Source organism: Prosopis cineraria, unplaced genomic scaffold (assembly GCF_029017545.1).
Source record: "Prosopis cineraria cultivar Desert tree isolate PC_DT_omini unplaced genomic scaffold, ASM2901754v1 PC9, whole genome shotgun sequence".
Lineage (NCBI taxonomy): Eukaryota > Viridiplantae > Streptophyta > Magnoliopsida > Fabales > Fabaceae > Prosopis > Prosopis cineraria.
In genome coordinates, this window is record NW_026555340.1 from 23,073,376 (window position 1) to 23,090,924 (window position 17,549).

The window sequence follows — 17,549 nt, forward strand, 5'->3', positions numbered from 1 at the left end:
TGACAGTGACCAAAATAAGTGTGATGATAATAATTGATGATGCCTAGATGTGGGTTTTATATGTTGCATCAAAACTAGCTGAAGGGAAAATTGGCCACAAGAACTATAAGGTCCAAATATTAGGACACAAGTCTCAAATATAGAAATAAAGCTTGCAAGCGACTTTGATCATGTAACGGCAATATATTTTCAGATAAAATAAAAAAATATATAGAGGAGGAAGGATAACAAGAGCATTTAAATAACAATATATATATATATATATATATGATTTTTTTGTTAGTCATCTAAGAATCTTCAAAATATGTATTACGGAAACAAGCGTGGAAAAAAAGATGAGTGTTTTGATAATTTTGTTGAAAAAATAGTCTCTCGATGACCGTGGTCCTTGTGCCCAAATATTCTGCAATATGAATTTAGGACATGTCCAAATATTGAAGTTTCTTGGTTTTTGTGGGAAGTGTTTTCTTAATATAGATACTATGAATTACAAATTGGATTTTTTCTTAATATAGGTACTATGAATTACAAATTGGATTTTTTTAAGTAGTTTAACATTCTTTCTGGTCCTTAATATGGGATATTTTAGATTATGAAGTATTTATGATAAATTATTAAAAATATTTCCATTTAATTTATTATGTCAGGATGCTTTAGGAAACAGGAGTTTATTCATTCTATAAGAGGGGTAGTTTTTTCACTGTCATTTAACACAAATGATGTTATTAACTAATTGAAGTTTTCAACATAAATCACGTGATTTGGTTAAAATGATTTTATATTGTTATTAATGGCAGGGAATATTTTATATTGGTAACTATGTTGTGGGCTAGGCTTGTAAGAATTATGAATGATGAAGATTTTTATCTTACTTGCATCCCCAAAATAAAATCCAACATTCTAGTTGTAGATCTAGTATTCTCAATTAAAAAAAACAAAATCACGGAAATGTAATGATATTCACAAATTTACTGCTCCCTAAAATCATAAAATTTCTAAATCTCTAAAACTTTGGATCTACCTAATAGGGGAGGAAAACAAATTCTTTAGGGGCTGTATTGTGCGACTGTGGAATCATTTTATGGTTTTAAAAAAATTTTCCTTTATTTTTAAAAAAGGGGAAACAAATCTTTGAGCTTAATTTCTATAACAATAAATAAAAGAAAGAAAAACTCAACTGAAATGACAAATAATTTTAGAAATACAGATTTTCTATAAGTCAAATAAGTTTTCCATTTTTATTAATTTGTCCATCCAACAACTATGTAATTTTTATTTTTCATAAAACATCTTTTAATGTATACTCAACCAACACGACAAATCTAGACTGTCTTATTTAATTTAATGATTTAAATTTTATATTTTAAAAATGTAAATTAATCTGTATCATTAAAATTTAATTTAATTAAAATCATAGTAGAAAGAAATGGTAACAATAAATAAATAAATATTAATCAAGTTGGTAAGCTTTTTTTTTTTTTTTTTCATAGTTCAAAAAGCTGTATGTTCCGGTTAGGCATTTTAAATGCTAAATCTCTTAAAAAATATATAATTTTTTGATTGAATATTATCCTTAATAAAATAATTAATTATGTTTAAATTAATATTATCTTTTCATATTTATTCTTATTTAATAAAATATTTCACTTAAAAATAAATATAAAGTACATTATTTATTATGTACACTTTAAAAAAAATCAATTAACATTTTAAAATATTAAAAATACTTTATATTTAAAAAAAGTGAGTCCTTAAACTTTACTTAAATTTTACTATAATTCTATGTACTTTTTTTTAATGTTCTAAATTTTTAAAATATTAAAAAGTAAAAGTGTTGGAACGTAAAATATATATAAAAAAAAACAATCAGAGGCCTAAAATATTCAAAAAAGCATAAGGACATACTCTTTTCTTAAAAAATATGAGGCATTTTTAATCAAATTTCACTCCCAATAAAATAGTTATCTACTTTTCAACTAATCTTTTTTTCATATTTACCCTTATTAAACACTTTACAATAAATATAAAGTCGCTATTAATAGGGGCATTTTTTGAAAAAAGAGCAATGATTACACTTCAAAAGACTAAAAATGCCTTCCATTTTGAACATTTAATTCCTTAAAAAATATCTTATATTTTTGAATGGAGGGAGTACATTAAAACTTAAACAAAATATAAGACCTCAAAATTATATATTTTTTATTTTTTTAATATCTAATATCTAAAAAAATGTCTTATACTCTCTCCGTTAAAAAATGTAAGGTATTTTTTGAGGAGTTAGATGTTAAAAAATATAAGATATTTTTAATCTTTTGATATGTAATTATTGTTCTTTTTTTAAAAGTATCTCTATTGATAATAATTTTATATTTATTATAGGGTGCTTAATAAAAATAAATATGAAAAGATAAAATTAATTTAAAAATAAATAATAATTTTATTAAAATAAAATTTAATTAAAATATTTTATATTTTATATTTCTATGAGCCTCCTTGAAGGCGGAAATATGCCACGAACTTGACGAGTTCCCGTACCTAATTGACTAATTCAAACACAATTTTTTGGGGAAAAAAAAAAAAACAAAGCTGTCACATGTTAGGGAGTGGTAGCCTGTAGGCTGCAGGGATGCGAATGCAGTGCCGTCCAAAATAATAATAATAATATATGAAATTAGAAAAAGGCAAAACAGCAGCAAATACAATAAACGTGACGCCGCACGTCCAGTAACAGTCCAGTCCGATTCACTTTCTGAACTCTGCAAACGCCCATCGCGTACGTTCCCTCTCTCTCGTTCCCGCCAAATTTCGGTCTCTAGTATCTTCCTCGACGCGCCGCCACGTCAACCCCATACTCCTGCCACGTCTCACCTCAAATCAACGGCCACTAGCATCGGTCTTTTCAAATCTCTCATCATTGCGCTTATCTCCTCCATCCTCCTTGTGGGTCCCTTCGAGATCCTTCCCTTTCTTTTTCCAGGTCCCTTCCTCTCTTCAAATCCCTCTCCTTCCTTCATCTTCCTTCCTTCCTTCTCAAGCTCGCTTCTATACCCTAACGCACGCTACTATGGAAGTTCAAGCTGAGGCTGATAACGTCGTCACAGCCGCCAAGGTCTCGTCGGCGGATGATGGCGCCGTCTCCGTTGCGGACGACGTTTTTGCTTGGTTGTTGATGGGCGACGATGGGTCCGGTGGTGAGCTGCTGAATCTGTTGGAGGACGTGAAAGATACGGTGGTGGAACCGGCGAGTACAGTGGGCGGAGTGAGGTTCATCGACGACCCTTATTCTTCGCTTTTGGTTTTTCAATCCTCCTCGTCGTACATCACCATAAACGGCAATGAGGAGAGTTGCGGATCGTCGTTCTCCGATTCGGGCACGTCTGTGATGGCCAGCGTCGACACCAACGGGTTGAGGGGGAAGCTTGTGGGTTCGGTGGAAGAGCTGGGCAGGGAGAGAAGCGCGTCGGCTTCCCGCAATGACACAACGCGTGAGGAGGGTTCGGTTATCGAGTGGGATGATGAAGTTCTGGCGAGGTTCCTCGGGGAAGAAGAAGGAGGAGAAGAGGTTGGTTTCTCAGAAAAACGCTGAAAGTGAAAACACGACCTCAGGTTTTGTCGTCGTCTTCATCTTCTTCGTCTTCTCATTTTCATTTTGTTGCATTTTTTGATCCTCTCGAAAAGGAAAATGGCAATGAGGAAATAGGAAATGAGTTGGTGGGTGTGCATTTTGTGAAGAAGAGAGTGAACTGAGGGGTCTTGTTTTGACACTGTGAATAGAATATACAGAAAAAACAACGGACGGAAGGAAATCTGCTTGCCTTGTTTTGGAAATTGCGTCTAGTTTCTGGGCTCGTCTTTTACCCTTTTCGGCTTTTCCCGTTTTCCCTCCCTCTTCATTCAATTTTCAACTTTCTAGCTAAAAAATATCAGGAACAAATATGAGCTTGACAAATCAGAAATAGCTTGGAGGATCCAGACATGCAGTGAGTATATTTTCTATATTATTTTCACTTTTTTTTCCAGTCTATGCGTGCGAAATATTGAATATTATTATTGATTCAGAGTTTTGAAACCCACAATACATTACATGCTATGATTCTTGGGATTCTCTTGAGACTCTGGTTCTGGGTAGCAGCTTGAAAGGATTTCAACCATTGCAGGTGGGGATGAACTTTCCAATAAGTCTCTATTATAACTAGGGCTGTTCAAAATCAAATTACATGAACAAATTAAAACTTACGAAGTCATGTTATATTTATTATATACATATTTTTATAAATTTGTTGAAGTTTTCCCCCTTTTCTTATATTTGTAAATCAGTAGTAAAAATGTTACAGTTAACTAAATATTATCTATAATTATATATGTGATAATTTTTAAATTTTCTAATATATATATATATATATATATAATTTTTAATAGTTAGATATGCTAATTAAATGTTAAAAAATATTTTTGTGTTCAAGAAATTTTTTTCATTCCAAATAATAATTAATAGTTAAAAAATAAAAATTATTAATGAATGTAAAAATATATTAGTAATTATGAAAAATATTTTATCAAAAAGCAAAAAATTTGAGACAAATCAATTAGAGGAACAAAATCGAGTAAGTCTCAAATTATAATGAACCCGCGGGTTTGATTTGTTTTTTTTCCCCACCAAACTGAACACCATTAATTAATAATTATTACTATTATTAATAGTATTATTAGATTTGGAATGAGACATTAAAGTTGAGAGTGGAGGGTTTGGTGTGGAGTCCAAAGGAGATTTGTAGTATTAGCTGTGTCCAAATGTCTTTTGCTTGAATTGCCAACCTCCAAATCTTTTTTTTTTTTCTATTAATATATTTGAAATACTCAGTATTTCTGGATACCTCAAAATTGAATGATTTCCCCCCTGTTCATTTGGTTGATGTACTCAGTGGCTTTTTGGCCAAAACAACTACTCAATGTTTTTAAAATACTTTAGAATCTAGAATATTTCTATCTATATAAATATTAAATATCAATTGCTTATGATTTTAGAATTAAGATTTTATATTTAATTGAGTTGAGAAAAATTATATTTTTAGTTCTTATTATTTCCCTTAATATTCAATTTGATATTTATAATTTATGAATGTGTAAATCAAGTCTTTAGAATTTAAATGATTTCAATGCAGTTTTTATTATTTTTAATTAATAATCGGTTAATTATACTTGCTTTATAATGCAGGTTTTTTATTTTTGTTATCATTTTAAGTAATGTATTCTAGCCAATTAAAGTGATATTTGGATCAATCTGGAGGTCATTTCAATCTCATTATTCGGTAAACAATGCATTATAACAATAAAATATAACAAAAGACTGCAAAAATTTTAATAATAAGTTTACTTAAAAAACTTAATTTTTCCAAAATATTTTTTAAAAGAAGTTGAGGGGCTGAGTTATATTTAAAAAATTAAATTTTAATTGAGTTAAAAATTGAAAATTAAAAAATTAATTTTCCCAAAATATTTTTTAAAAGCAGCTTTTGATTTAGTGAAATATTAAATTTGATTCCCTATGTATGATATTTTATATATCTTTCTTAATGTTTTTCTCTTATAAAGTAAAATTTAAATTTAAAATAATTTAATTTTTTTAAGAATGTTATGTGTGGGTATGAATTTAAGCTGAAAGCCTCTAAAAAACTTTTGAATGAAAAGGAAAGAAGGCAAATGCATTAATGCAATAAATAATATAGTTATGATTTTTTTATTTTAATTTATGTTTATTTTACTCAAGTGCTCTACCAAATAAATTCATAGTCATGAATGATTCCATTCATTTCCATTCCCCATGATTCCATTAACTCATCCCAACTTATTTTTAATGACAATTCAGACAATATATATTTACTACAGTGTTGAAGTGGAGAGACGTGTGTGTGTGTTAGCATTACGTGGGACACAACAATGAATAATGGCAAATCCTAATACCCAATTATATTGTGTTTGGAACTCATTGTGTTATTTATCATTTTTCACGTGCTTCTTTCTTTTTCTCTTGTTCGGCAGATAAGATAAGGATGCTCTCTTCTTTCTAGACATTATTTTCTTTTTAGATGAGCTCATCAATATATTTTCTCCTGCAATGTAATGTACAAAAGATATGATTTCAAAAAAACTAAAAAAAAATGCTAGTGAACAAAATAAAGTATCTAAAAGTTAATAAAAAAAAGAGCTACGGCAAAAATTATTTTAACTTAATTAAAGATTTTGAGTTTGAGTTCTAAGAATGCAGTAACGTAACTGGTCAGGGATGCCCACCTTTGTGATGCTTGTAATGCCTTGATTTGAATTAGTCTAAGTTCCGTTAAGTCCTCACAATTCGAGTGAGGCAAGGTTCAAGACATTGGATGCTCATGCAAAAAAAAAAAGTTAATAAAAATGTGATAATAAATATTGAAAGAATAGCTTATTCATTTTTATGTGTGCAACAAGTTTAATTGGTTAATAAAAATGTGGTGATAAACAGTAAATCATAAATTGTCTTAGTGGTAGCATTACCTTACTTGTTTAAAAGAAGTCCTAAATTTGAACTTGGTGTTAACATATTTGTGTATGTACGTGTTTTAATTTTATATGATAAAGGGTTATATTTGGGATAATTTTTTTTTTTCAAAAAAAAGTTATTAAATCTATCATTTGCCTTGAGGGATAGTATTCTCCACTTGGAAATGAATACTCTAGCTCAAAAAAATAAAAAAGACATTGAAAGAATAAAAAAATTATACCAAATTTAAGATTATGTTGAATTATTTATAATTCATAAACAACATAGATTTTAAATATATTTCATATTTTAAGAAAATTGATTCCCTTAGTATTATGTCCATACATTTTTTTTCTTATATAATTTGTTTCATTTATCTAATTGTTTATTTGATTTAATGATGAAAAATTGCTGATTGTGACATTTAATTAAATAGGGTAAATGAACAAATTACCTCTAAACATTAGATCAAGTAACACCATAAATATTAAATTTATTTATTGTGTAAATTATTTTCTTAACTTGTAAAAACAGTGTAATTTAAGCTTTATTTTTTTAAAAAAATTAACTTTAATCGTTAGTTAATTATAAAATGATAGAAAAAGACTTAAAACATTACAATAAAGGGCCTAAATTGAAATCCTTTTTTATCATTTTATAGTCAACTAATAATTAAAATTAATTTTTATTAACAATAAAGATTAGATTATACTATTTTTAAAAATTGAAAAAATAATTTATATAATAAATACGTTTTAAAGTTTACTATTGTGCTATTAGGTTTGAAGTTCTCTAGATAATTTGTTCATTTGTCCAACTAAATATATTACTTGTGCTAATAATAAATATATAATTATTGAATTGAACGTGGAATTAAATGAATGGTAAAATTTCAGTCTATGGCAAACAACAGAAGAAGACGGAATGGAATTGATAACGGTGAGTGGTCGTACAAGCTCTCTTTTCCATGGGATCACTGAAAGCCATTGTTCTTTTGAGAGCCAATGGGAGAGACAATGGGTGCTTCTGGTACACCGATGGTTAAAGCCGTCTTTTCACGAACCACTTTTTGGTGAGACCTCTCAATATGACGCAGATGGTTTTCATCCCCAAGATTGATAGACCCAAAGGCCATCGAGGAATTCCAGCCAATTAGTTTGAAAGCAGATGATAGACATAATTGGGATTTTCTTTTTAAATGTAATCCTAGGAGGTTGATTCAAGAATGTGTTTCATTATGAATTCTCTCACTATACTTGTTTTTCACTTGCTAACTAAGAAAGATATATCTCTTTTCTTTTTTCTTTCTTTGTTTTTTTTTTGGTGGATGACCTTACGCTCTTTGTCATGGCAGATTAAGAACAAGCATGTATGATCAAGGCTACAATAGATGGTTAAGTTAAAATTTATTATTTTTCTTATAAATAAAAACAAAGAGAAACATAATAATTTCTTATATACTCAAAAACAAATAGTAATTTATCATGATTTATGATGGTGCTATGCTTGATGACTTTTATTTTAGAGTTGAAAATAAGGATCAGGTTTGAAAACATTATTTAGATAAAGGTTCAAGTTTGAAAATTGGTGGTTTTTTTTTTTAAAATTAGGCCTCCAGGCCCAACGTTGGTTGGCCCTGAAAAAAAGAAAAGAAAAGACTCAAACTCGGGTAGCCCTTTAAGTCTTGTTCCCCAAAAGATTGATAATTTTTCAAATATTGTGTTGTCAAAATAATTGATGTTGGTTCTTTTACCATTTATTTTAACACAATATTAACAGGTTTTTTATTAATTTCTTAAACACAATTACTTTATAATTTCTATTTCTTGATTTTGATTAATGTTTTACTCTATGATATATAAGTTTTTATATTTATTGAATTTAATAAGGTTGATATAGATTGAAAATTTTTATCTTCACTTTAAAATGTGATTAAAATTCTATATCTATATTTTTATTTATTTATTTTATTAAATTTTTAAATTTTTTTATATTTTAAAAAATAAAAAAAGATTACAAGCCCAATTTTAAGTCCTTCAAATAGAGTTGAGCTTTAAAAATTAATTATTTTTTAAGAAATCAGGCCTAAGGGATGAGCTGTTAAGGACTAGGTTTGTCCATTTTCTCACCTCTACTTTTCTCTTTTCAAATATAGTTGCTTTTTTTTTTTTTGCAAGATCTAGTAACTGATTTTTAAATTTTCTATTACATAAATATATAGCCTTTTTTAAAATTTACTGTATTGTATAGTGTCACAATGAACAAAATATATAATATTTTCGTTTTTTTTTTCAAGTCCACATGCCCTCAATGCCTTCTATTCCTCGATGATAGGTAGATTTTCGTGTTTTAAAACTTTAAATGGTGAAGGGAAATGATTTTGAAGTGCAATTTTGTTTTTAAGAAAAAGAGTGGGCCAGGCCTTGTAATCTCAAGTATTGGACATTAGTAGAGCCCATGCTAATGTAATTTTCAGGCCTGGGCTCCCTCAAGACTGCCAATGGTCCTACCTTTGTTAGCCTTCGATTTCCCAACAAGGAGTCCACTGAGTTCTTTTTTTTCATGAAACAAAGAGACAATGCTAGAAATCCCATCTTCTATTGCTGAATAATAATTTTTTTATGAAAAAAAAAAGCTTTTAATCATCGTACCTTTTTAATTGTCAAGACTTAATCCAACACATTTCTTATAAGGTGTTGAACAAGTTGACATAAACTCATTTTTTATGTAAAGTTTTTTTTTAATGTTTGAAAACAGTACAATTTAATAATTATCATTAATGAAAGTTAATTTTAATCGTTAGTTAATTAAAAAATAATAAAAAAATATCTCAAAATTTTTAAAAAAGGACCAAAAAATTACCAATAAAACTTTTTTGTCCTTTTTTGTAGTTTTTCACTCCTTTATTGTAATTTTTTTTTGGTTTTTTAGCAATTTTTTTTGATCATTTTTTAATCAATTAATGATTAAAATTAATTTTTATTAACGACACAGATTACATTATGCTATTTTTAAAAGTTTGAAAAGAAACGTTATAAAAAAATGAGTTTGAGGTTACAACATGCTCACAAACCGATAATTTAATGGACAATTTGTTCTTTTATCCTTTCTTATAATTTATTAAATTAACAATTTATAAGGATTAAGTTATTTTGAGTCAAATTTTAGAGACGAGATCCTTACTTAAAAAGAAATTTAAAGACAAAAATTATATTTTTAAAATTTTATAAAAGTAATGATAATTTTAGAGAAATGAATTTAATTGAATTTTTTTTGTTACATTCACTAATGCCAAAATTTTAGTATAAACTCTATCCGTTTCAGTTTATGAAATATTTTTGAAAGCGATTAATGTTTTAAAATATAAGATATTTTAATAAAAATATAATTTCATTAATTATATTTGTTCTATTATTACCCTTTACTCCTTATTATATTTTGAACAAGATATAATTATTTTGTCTTATATATTTAATATACTTTTATCCAATTAAATTAAGACAAGTGAATTTTAATATATTAATAATTTTAATGATAAAAATTTATTATGAAATACATAATATAGAAAAGACTTGTCTTGCTTTAATTAAAAATAAATATCTTAAATATATAGAGTTAAGTACATAAATTTTTTTTAATAAAGAAAATAGCAGAATTTTAATTAGAAATTTCGGGAGTGGAGTTAGAAACGGTGACTAACTTTCATTTGTCTCCTTCTAAGGTACCAAAATGTCATAGCCCATAATAAAAAATGAAGGGAGAATCTAACTCCCGAGGGAGGGGGTAAAAAACGGCACCTGGACTAGAGCCCAATACTTTTTAAAATTATTTTGAAAGGCCCAAGAGGTTTGTTTGCAAATATGTTTTAGGAAGAAAATATAATAAATATAAGTTCAAATTTTTATAACTATATATTTATGAATTTACAACTTTAGCACATTTTAACAAATAATTGTCAATTAGAAGTAAAAATTTTATTTAGAGTTGACATGTACGTCTAGGCTAACTTAATAAATTTATAGATTAAAGTTTGAATATTCACAAATATAAGTTTATTGATTCACAAGTTAAAATTCAGAATTTATGACTTCATATATTTAAAATTAAAGTTGATCATAATAATAAGTTAAGATATTTTACAATTTTATGTTTACATATTAAAAAGTAATTATCCATTGATAGTGAAATTCTTGTTTAGGGATAACAAGTTCATCTTAGCCAACTTAATAAACTTTCAAATATTTATAAATACAAGTTCATTTGTTCATAAGTTAAGATACATAATTTATGACTTTATATATTTAGAACTAAAATTCATCATGATAAACAAATTTAAATTTTTATAACTAGATTTTTACAAATTAACAACTTTAAATTCATATATTAATAAATATTTTTTCATTGGTAGTAAACACAAAGTTTTTTCTTTTTAAGGACAGTTGTATCTTTTTTTTTTCTAAAATATATTTGGGCCTGCAGAAGAATTTTAAAATATATTGAGGCCTAGATGCATATTTGTCTCTCTTGGTGGCCTTAGATGAGAGTCTACTCAAGTAAGATGCCAAGAATCTTGAATCTACTTCAGACACACGCAATGAATCAACTTGTGTCTGCAAAACGCAAATAGGATAAGCTCTCCATCATGTAAACGGCAACCGCTAAACTGGAAACTCGGGTTCCATGAATTTGTGTCTTGTCATTGTCCAACAAAACGACGAATGAGGAGTGCCATCATAAAATGGCAACCTAACACGTGCGATCCAGTGCCTACCTTATGCCAATCGGCAAGGCAAAAATCACTCCACTTATTATCTATGCAAATGCAAAACATTTATTCAGGCCCCATCTCCACGAAGGATTCATATCCATGTTTTTCCTTTTAGTAGACAAAGAATCTAATTGAGGTAAAGGAAGGAGACAAAAAATCTAATTTTGTTCACAAATATAAATAAATAAATTTAAATTTATGTTACAATTATTTATAACCACGCCACGTGAACATCACATTGTCAAATTTTGAAAAAAACAAAATTTACTTGTCCTGTGAAAGACCTTTTCTAAGCTTTTTTCTTTAAAAAAAAATTAGGTGAGTTAAAGATTCAAATAACACTTACGGAAATTCTCACATCAGAGGAGGATTTGAACCCATAACCTTATAAATTATAAATCAAATCCTTATCAGATGGATATTTTTTGTTGGTAAGAATTTTTCTAAACTTTTTTATTAAAAAAAAATTTAGGTGAATTAAGTCTCAAAGGTTTAGTAAGATTAGGTATATCTTCAAACTCAAATGACACTTATAAAAATATTTACAAATTACTTATAAAAACAAAATTATATTAGGAGCAGAATTTGAATTCATGATTTTGTAAGTTATGAATCGAATCACTATTAAATTGATTAATTTTTTATGGCAAGACTTTTTTTAAAGTGTTGACACAATATATACGTATAGATTCTTTTGTTCTCTATTGTGCTTCAAGACCACTTGGAGCACAGGTGAAGAGAAACAAACAGAAAAAGAAGACCTATATGCGTTACATGTGAGGTGAGATCCGCTAAAGCATTTCTCTTTCACTTGTACGACCCTGAGACTGATAAAAAAGGGAAAATCATGCTTAGGTTTCACACCAGAAGTCTGAACATACAAAAGTTTCATCAAATTATAAAACTATTTTGAAGTTTTATGTTCTTAACTGAAATTGTTGATGTACTATATTGATGTTGTCAATCTCTATGAGATAACTGTAAGTGAAATTGTTCAGTTAACAACTAAAAAACCATAATTAACAAATGAAGGACTTAGTGAAATGACATGAGACTTGAGAATAATTTTATTATGTATTTAGATTGCTTGTATGGAACATGAGAGTAATTTTTATAGTAAAAAATGCAAAAAAATTTGATAAAATCATAAAACTACTTTGTAGTTTCAAGACTTTAATTAAAATTGTCAATTTTAGATGGATAATTGTTAGTAAAGTTGTTCAGTTAACAACTATCTAGCTATAATTAACAACTTTAGTAAAAAGACGTAGAATTTCAAAGTAATTTTATAATTTCATAAAAAATTTATATATTTTGATTACTTATATGAGAACTAAGAATGATTTTCTTAAGGGAAAAAAAATTTGGGATGAATCTATTTGGCAGCAACATGTGAGAAGAAGAGGGATTGGTAAATGAGATGGGGTGGGACCTTCCTTATAAATTTTGTAAGGTACATACATGTTTTTTCCTGGCCAACTTGTAAGGCTTAATTGCATACAAGTGATTAATGCTACTTTGCAAAGGTGGCACACATGTAGGACCTAATACCACAAGAAACATTCCAGAATTGTAAAACCCATGTGGCACCATAAAAAGGAACATCATAATTTTGAAAGTTTTTTAATAATAATAGAATTGTGTAATGCTAAGCACTTTCTAATTGTATTATGTGGCATAATTCATTATATTTACAGAAGTTATTTGTCTTCAATCCTAAATTATACACTCCATGGGATGTCAAATGTGAGACATTCAAGAAAAATTTTATTTGGTCCAAAATATAAGACTCTATTCTTTTATTTTTTTTTTTTTATGGTTGGTCTAATTTGTTTGGCTCATTAACTAAGTTTCCCATTTTTATGTAATTAAAATTTAAAGTCAAAATAAATGAGAGAGTTTGATTTATGGATTTATGTATGGAGAGCATCACCTAGGCGAGGATAACCTCTTAAAGGATGTTTGAATTTTATGAGTGTTTAGTCTCATAAATATCAGTCGTGAGGATACCTTGAAAAATCAAAAAAGAAATAAATATGAGAGGATAATTATATGAGACATTAAGAAGAATTCAATTTATTTTAGAGGGAGGTTAACCATTTAATAAGAACAAATATGAAAAAAAATAATTTCCTTTTGGTACAAAGTTAATATTACTTCCATTAAAAAATATAAGGTGTTTTGTTAAAAGTTAGATATTTACAAATGTAAGACATTTTAAATTTTTTAAGATTTAATTATTACCTTTTTTTTTTAAAAAGTGTATTTATTGAATATATTACTTTATATTTTTTAAGATAAAATACTTTATTAAATAAAGATAAATAAAAAAAATAGTATTAATTTAAAGATAACTAACTGTTTTATTAAAAGTCAAATTTAATTAAAAATATTTTATATTTTTCAATAAAAAGAATAAATAAAATTAACTTTCTTAACACACACACACCGACACACGTATATGGAGTAAACAATAATATCTTATATTCTTTTTAATTTTTAATATAAGACAATTTCAACTAATTACTTCATATTTATTGAGAAATAATGGTTATATATCTTAAAATTGTTACAAAATATTTATAACTTTTTTACTTTAATTTACTCTTCCTTAGATTTGATAATCATATTAAACTATTGTTTAGAAATTCAAATACTAATAAATAAATAAATAAATAAGATAAAAAAACTTCTATGATTTTACCTTAACAAAAAAAAAAAAATTTGTCACCTGTTAAGGATTGAATGGAATATTTGAGATTAAGCGGCATAAAACCTATAATATGTTTCACCGTTAAGAAAGTAATTTTTTTTTTTTTTGCTTGGATACCCAATATTTTAGGACAGCTCATCTTTCTGGCACATCAATAATTCCAAACTAATTTAAATCGAGGTATAACATAAAACCATTAAAGTTGGCACTTCTAATTTTTAGAGTGTTGTATATTTACATCTTAAACTCAAGATTTGTAATTAAATTAGAACAGCTCCAGCTAGCTGTAACCTCGCAGGGTTGTTGAGAAAGTATTCTTTAACGCACATAGAGAGTCACCTGATTAATGTAAATTAATTACCGATTGAAAAAAATATTTTATTTAGATAATCAGATTCAGGGGGATGCATGACCCGGATCTCTATATAAATTTCTGCAGCTGCGAGATCAACGAGCGGATCGAGTCGTCCAAAAAAAGAAAAACGAGTGGATCGAGACCGTTGACTTGCTCATGTGGTGGGGCCCCCTCTTACTCAATTCACATGTGAGTTTGGTGAAAGGCATTAATCAAACTTTTGTTGCAACTTTTTTTCTGTTTCTTCTTTTAGAGGGTTTTTTTTTTCTTTTTTCCAAAAAAAGAATTCTTATTCACCAATCACCCTACTTTCAGTTTTATCATTTATGGACTACTTGGAATTTTAGACTAGGGCATTTTTTAAAAATCATAAATTATATGAGGCTAATTTTCCGACAAATTAAAAGTATTAGTCATACAATTAAATTGATTTCTTAAGAATATTTTTTATTATGGAAAAAATATTCAGTAACAAAATTAAATATTAAAGAGAACGCAAAAAAAAAAAAGAATTCATAATTTTAAACATTATATGAAAAATATAAAAGTAAAATTTTAAGAATAATATTTTTGATAAATTATTTCTAACCAAAAAGTAATATTATCCTTGTGGATTTTATAATATGAATTCTATATAATTCAAATTTTTTTTCTAACAAGCGAAAATAGTTTGTTGAAACCGCGGAACTAAATCAACTGATAAAAGAATTGGCCAAATTTAATTGGAAATCTTGAGTTCAAACTCTAAGTGTATAACAATAATTGAGTTTTTATCAGATTAATTTAGATTAAAAATCTGAGATACCGGATTGCACAAAAATGATTTGTTGAAACCATAAATAATTATATCAAGGACTAAGTAGATATCTCTATGTAAGGTTAGAGAAGTGAATTTTGTAAATTAAATAAAGTCATGTTGAGCAAGAAAACTATTAATAAGAGATTCAGCAATATTTAAATTGAGAACAATTCGAAATATCAAATATTAAATAATTGATTATTGAATTACTTTCGAAGTTGGCGGTGAAGGGGCAGCAAGGTAGCAGCGGTGGCAGGTGTAGGGAGGTAGGTGAGTACTGAGTAGGGAGTAAATAATGTGTCAATTATGAGTGACTCATGTGCTTCTTTATGCCTGTGGGGTTCTACAATAAGTATGGTACACCTTTTTGTTATTTGGAAGTGGCACAATAAAAATTTTAAAATTTTTACTTCCTAAAAAAATATATATAAAATATTATTAATTAAATCTTATTTTTTAATAAAATAATTAAATATTTTTAAATTAATTTTATTTTTTCTATTTATTTTTATTAAACATCTTATAATAAATATAAAATTATTATTAATAAGAACACTTTTAAAAAAGAGATAATAATTATATTTTGAAAGACTCAAAATATCTTATATTTTTTAATATTTAATTTTTTAAAAAATACTTTACATATTTAAATAAAAGGAGTAATAATTAAATTTGGGAGATTATTTTTTTAAAAAATATATTATAAATATTGAATCATTTATTATAAATAGAAATTATAATTGTAAATTAAAAATTATATTCAAAATGTAAATTTTTTTATTTATAAATAGAACTCTTAAATTTATATTTATCTGAATCAATATTTGTAATTACTTTTTTAAACAATTTTGTCAAAAATTTAACTATCATAAATTTTAAATTTTGAAACTTATTGTTATTTCCCCTTGTTATTTCCAACTCTCTTTATTGGCCAAAAAAAAACAAAGAAAATGTACCTCTTTTTTCTTTTTTTTTTTTGACTGAAAAATGTTCCTCTTTTTTCAAGTATAAAATCAGAGGATTTTTCTCCCATCTTCTTTGGTCATCGGTTATCAAGAATCAAGATAAAGGTCATTGCTCTCTCGTATAAAAAGAGAGATATATGTAAAATTTAATTTGGTAATAATAATTTTAAGAAAAAAAATAAAGTTTTTGGTCTATCAACTAATTCTCAATCATAGATTAACTCCTTAAACTTTGATTTAAAACAACTTCATTTTTATACTTTATTGACTAAAAACAACTTAGTCTTATAGTAGTTTTTTATTTAATACAATTCAATTCTAATAATTCCTTAACTCAAGGACTAAATTATACTAAGATAAAATTCAAGTGTTAAATCAATAATTGAGAGAAAGATTAATAACTAAATGTCACCCGATAGTATCCTTGATTTTTAGGACTTGCCTTGTTATATTTGATAAGTTTTTCTTTTGTAAATTAGCAAATCTCATTTGCAAATTCTTGTTTTGATTGTTACAAATGATAGCATGAGAATAGCAAATTTTTAGACTAATTAAATTTTTTAGTCATTTAATATCATACCTTCATCAATATAACATATAAGATTCATAATAAATATAATATTAATAAATTATGAATAATGTGATTTATCTCAAATTTCTTCTCACATATTCCATCCAATTTCATGAGAATGAAGAGAATGTAATAAGAAATTTAACTTTATTCTATAAGTATTTCTGTCCTTTTTAAAAAGATAATTTTTTAAGGAAAAATATTAGGGGTGTTTCTGTCTTATTATTATTATTATTATTATTATGCCAGAAGGGACGTTTTGTCCAATCCAAACAAAGTTGAGATCTTTTTGGAGCCTTTAAATAATTTTAAATTAATTTTTTTTGGATAATTTATAATAATCTCAAAAAACTAATAGTCCTAATGTCCGTACCTTAACTATTTTAGCTTAATGCAAATCATAAAAACTACAAAAACCAAAATAAAAAATGGATATAACGAGTTTGACTGTTGTAGCATCTAACTAATCCTCTTTCATTTGAAATGCATAGATAGTTATAAAATGAAAATCATTAGGGAAGATTTCTTTTTAGGATCAAATATCATGCATATTTTGTATTAAGGACTTTAAATTCTGAAAAAGGTTTTGCAACATTTCTTCCATAATTTTTTAGGATTTTTCATATCTTACAGCTAACACTTTTCAAGAAAATTTGCAAGAAGTGCTGCTTATTTTGCTACTTTTCTTACTCAAGTTTAAAATATGTTGCATTTGGATTTTACAACAAAGTATATCTCTCAATTGGCCTTAAAAGAGATTTTAACTTTTGATAAAAGAAAAGGTAAATATAACTTTTGGTTTTTATACCTTACTCGTATTTTACTTTTGATCTTTATATTTTTTTTTATATTTTAGATCCT

General features: G+C 26.7%; 1 protein-coding gene across 1 annotated transcript; it reads left to right on the forward strand.

Annotated features, from left to right (window-relative positions):
- Window positions 1-2,983: 2,983 nt before the first annotated feature.
- Window positions 2,984-4,060, forward strand: LOC129319200 (uncharacterized). Its single transcript, XM_054964194.1, has one exon. It carries the CDS (start codon window positions 3,065-3,067, stop codon window positions 3,584-3,586), a length of 522 nt encoding a protein of 173 aa, XP_054820169.1. The 5' UTR covers window positions 2,984-3,064; the 3' UTR covers window positions 3,587-4,060.
- The last annotated feature ends 13,489 nt before the right edge of the window (window positions 4,061-17,549 follow it).

Bases quoted from the DNA above. Each gene is read 5' to 3' on its own strand.
- LOC129319200 (XM_054964194.1), top strand. From the start codon at position 3,065: ATGGAAGTTCAAGCTGAGGCTGATAACGTCGTCACAGCCGCCAAGGTC.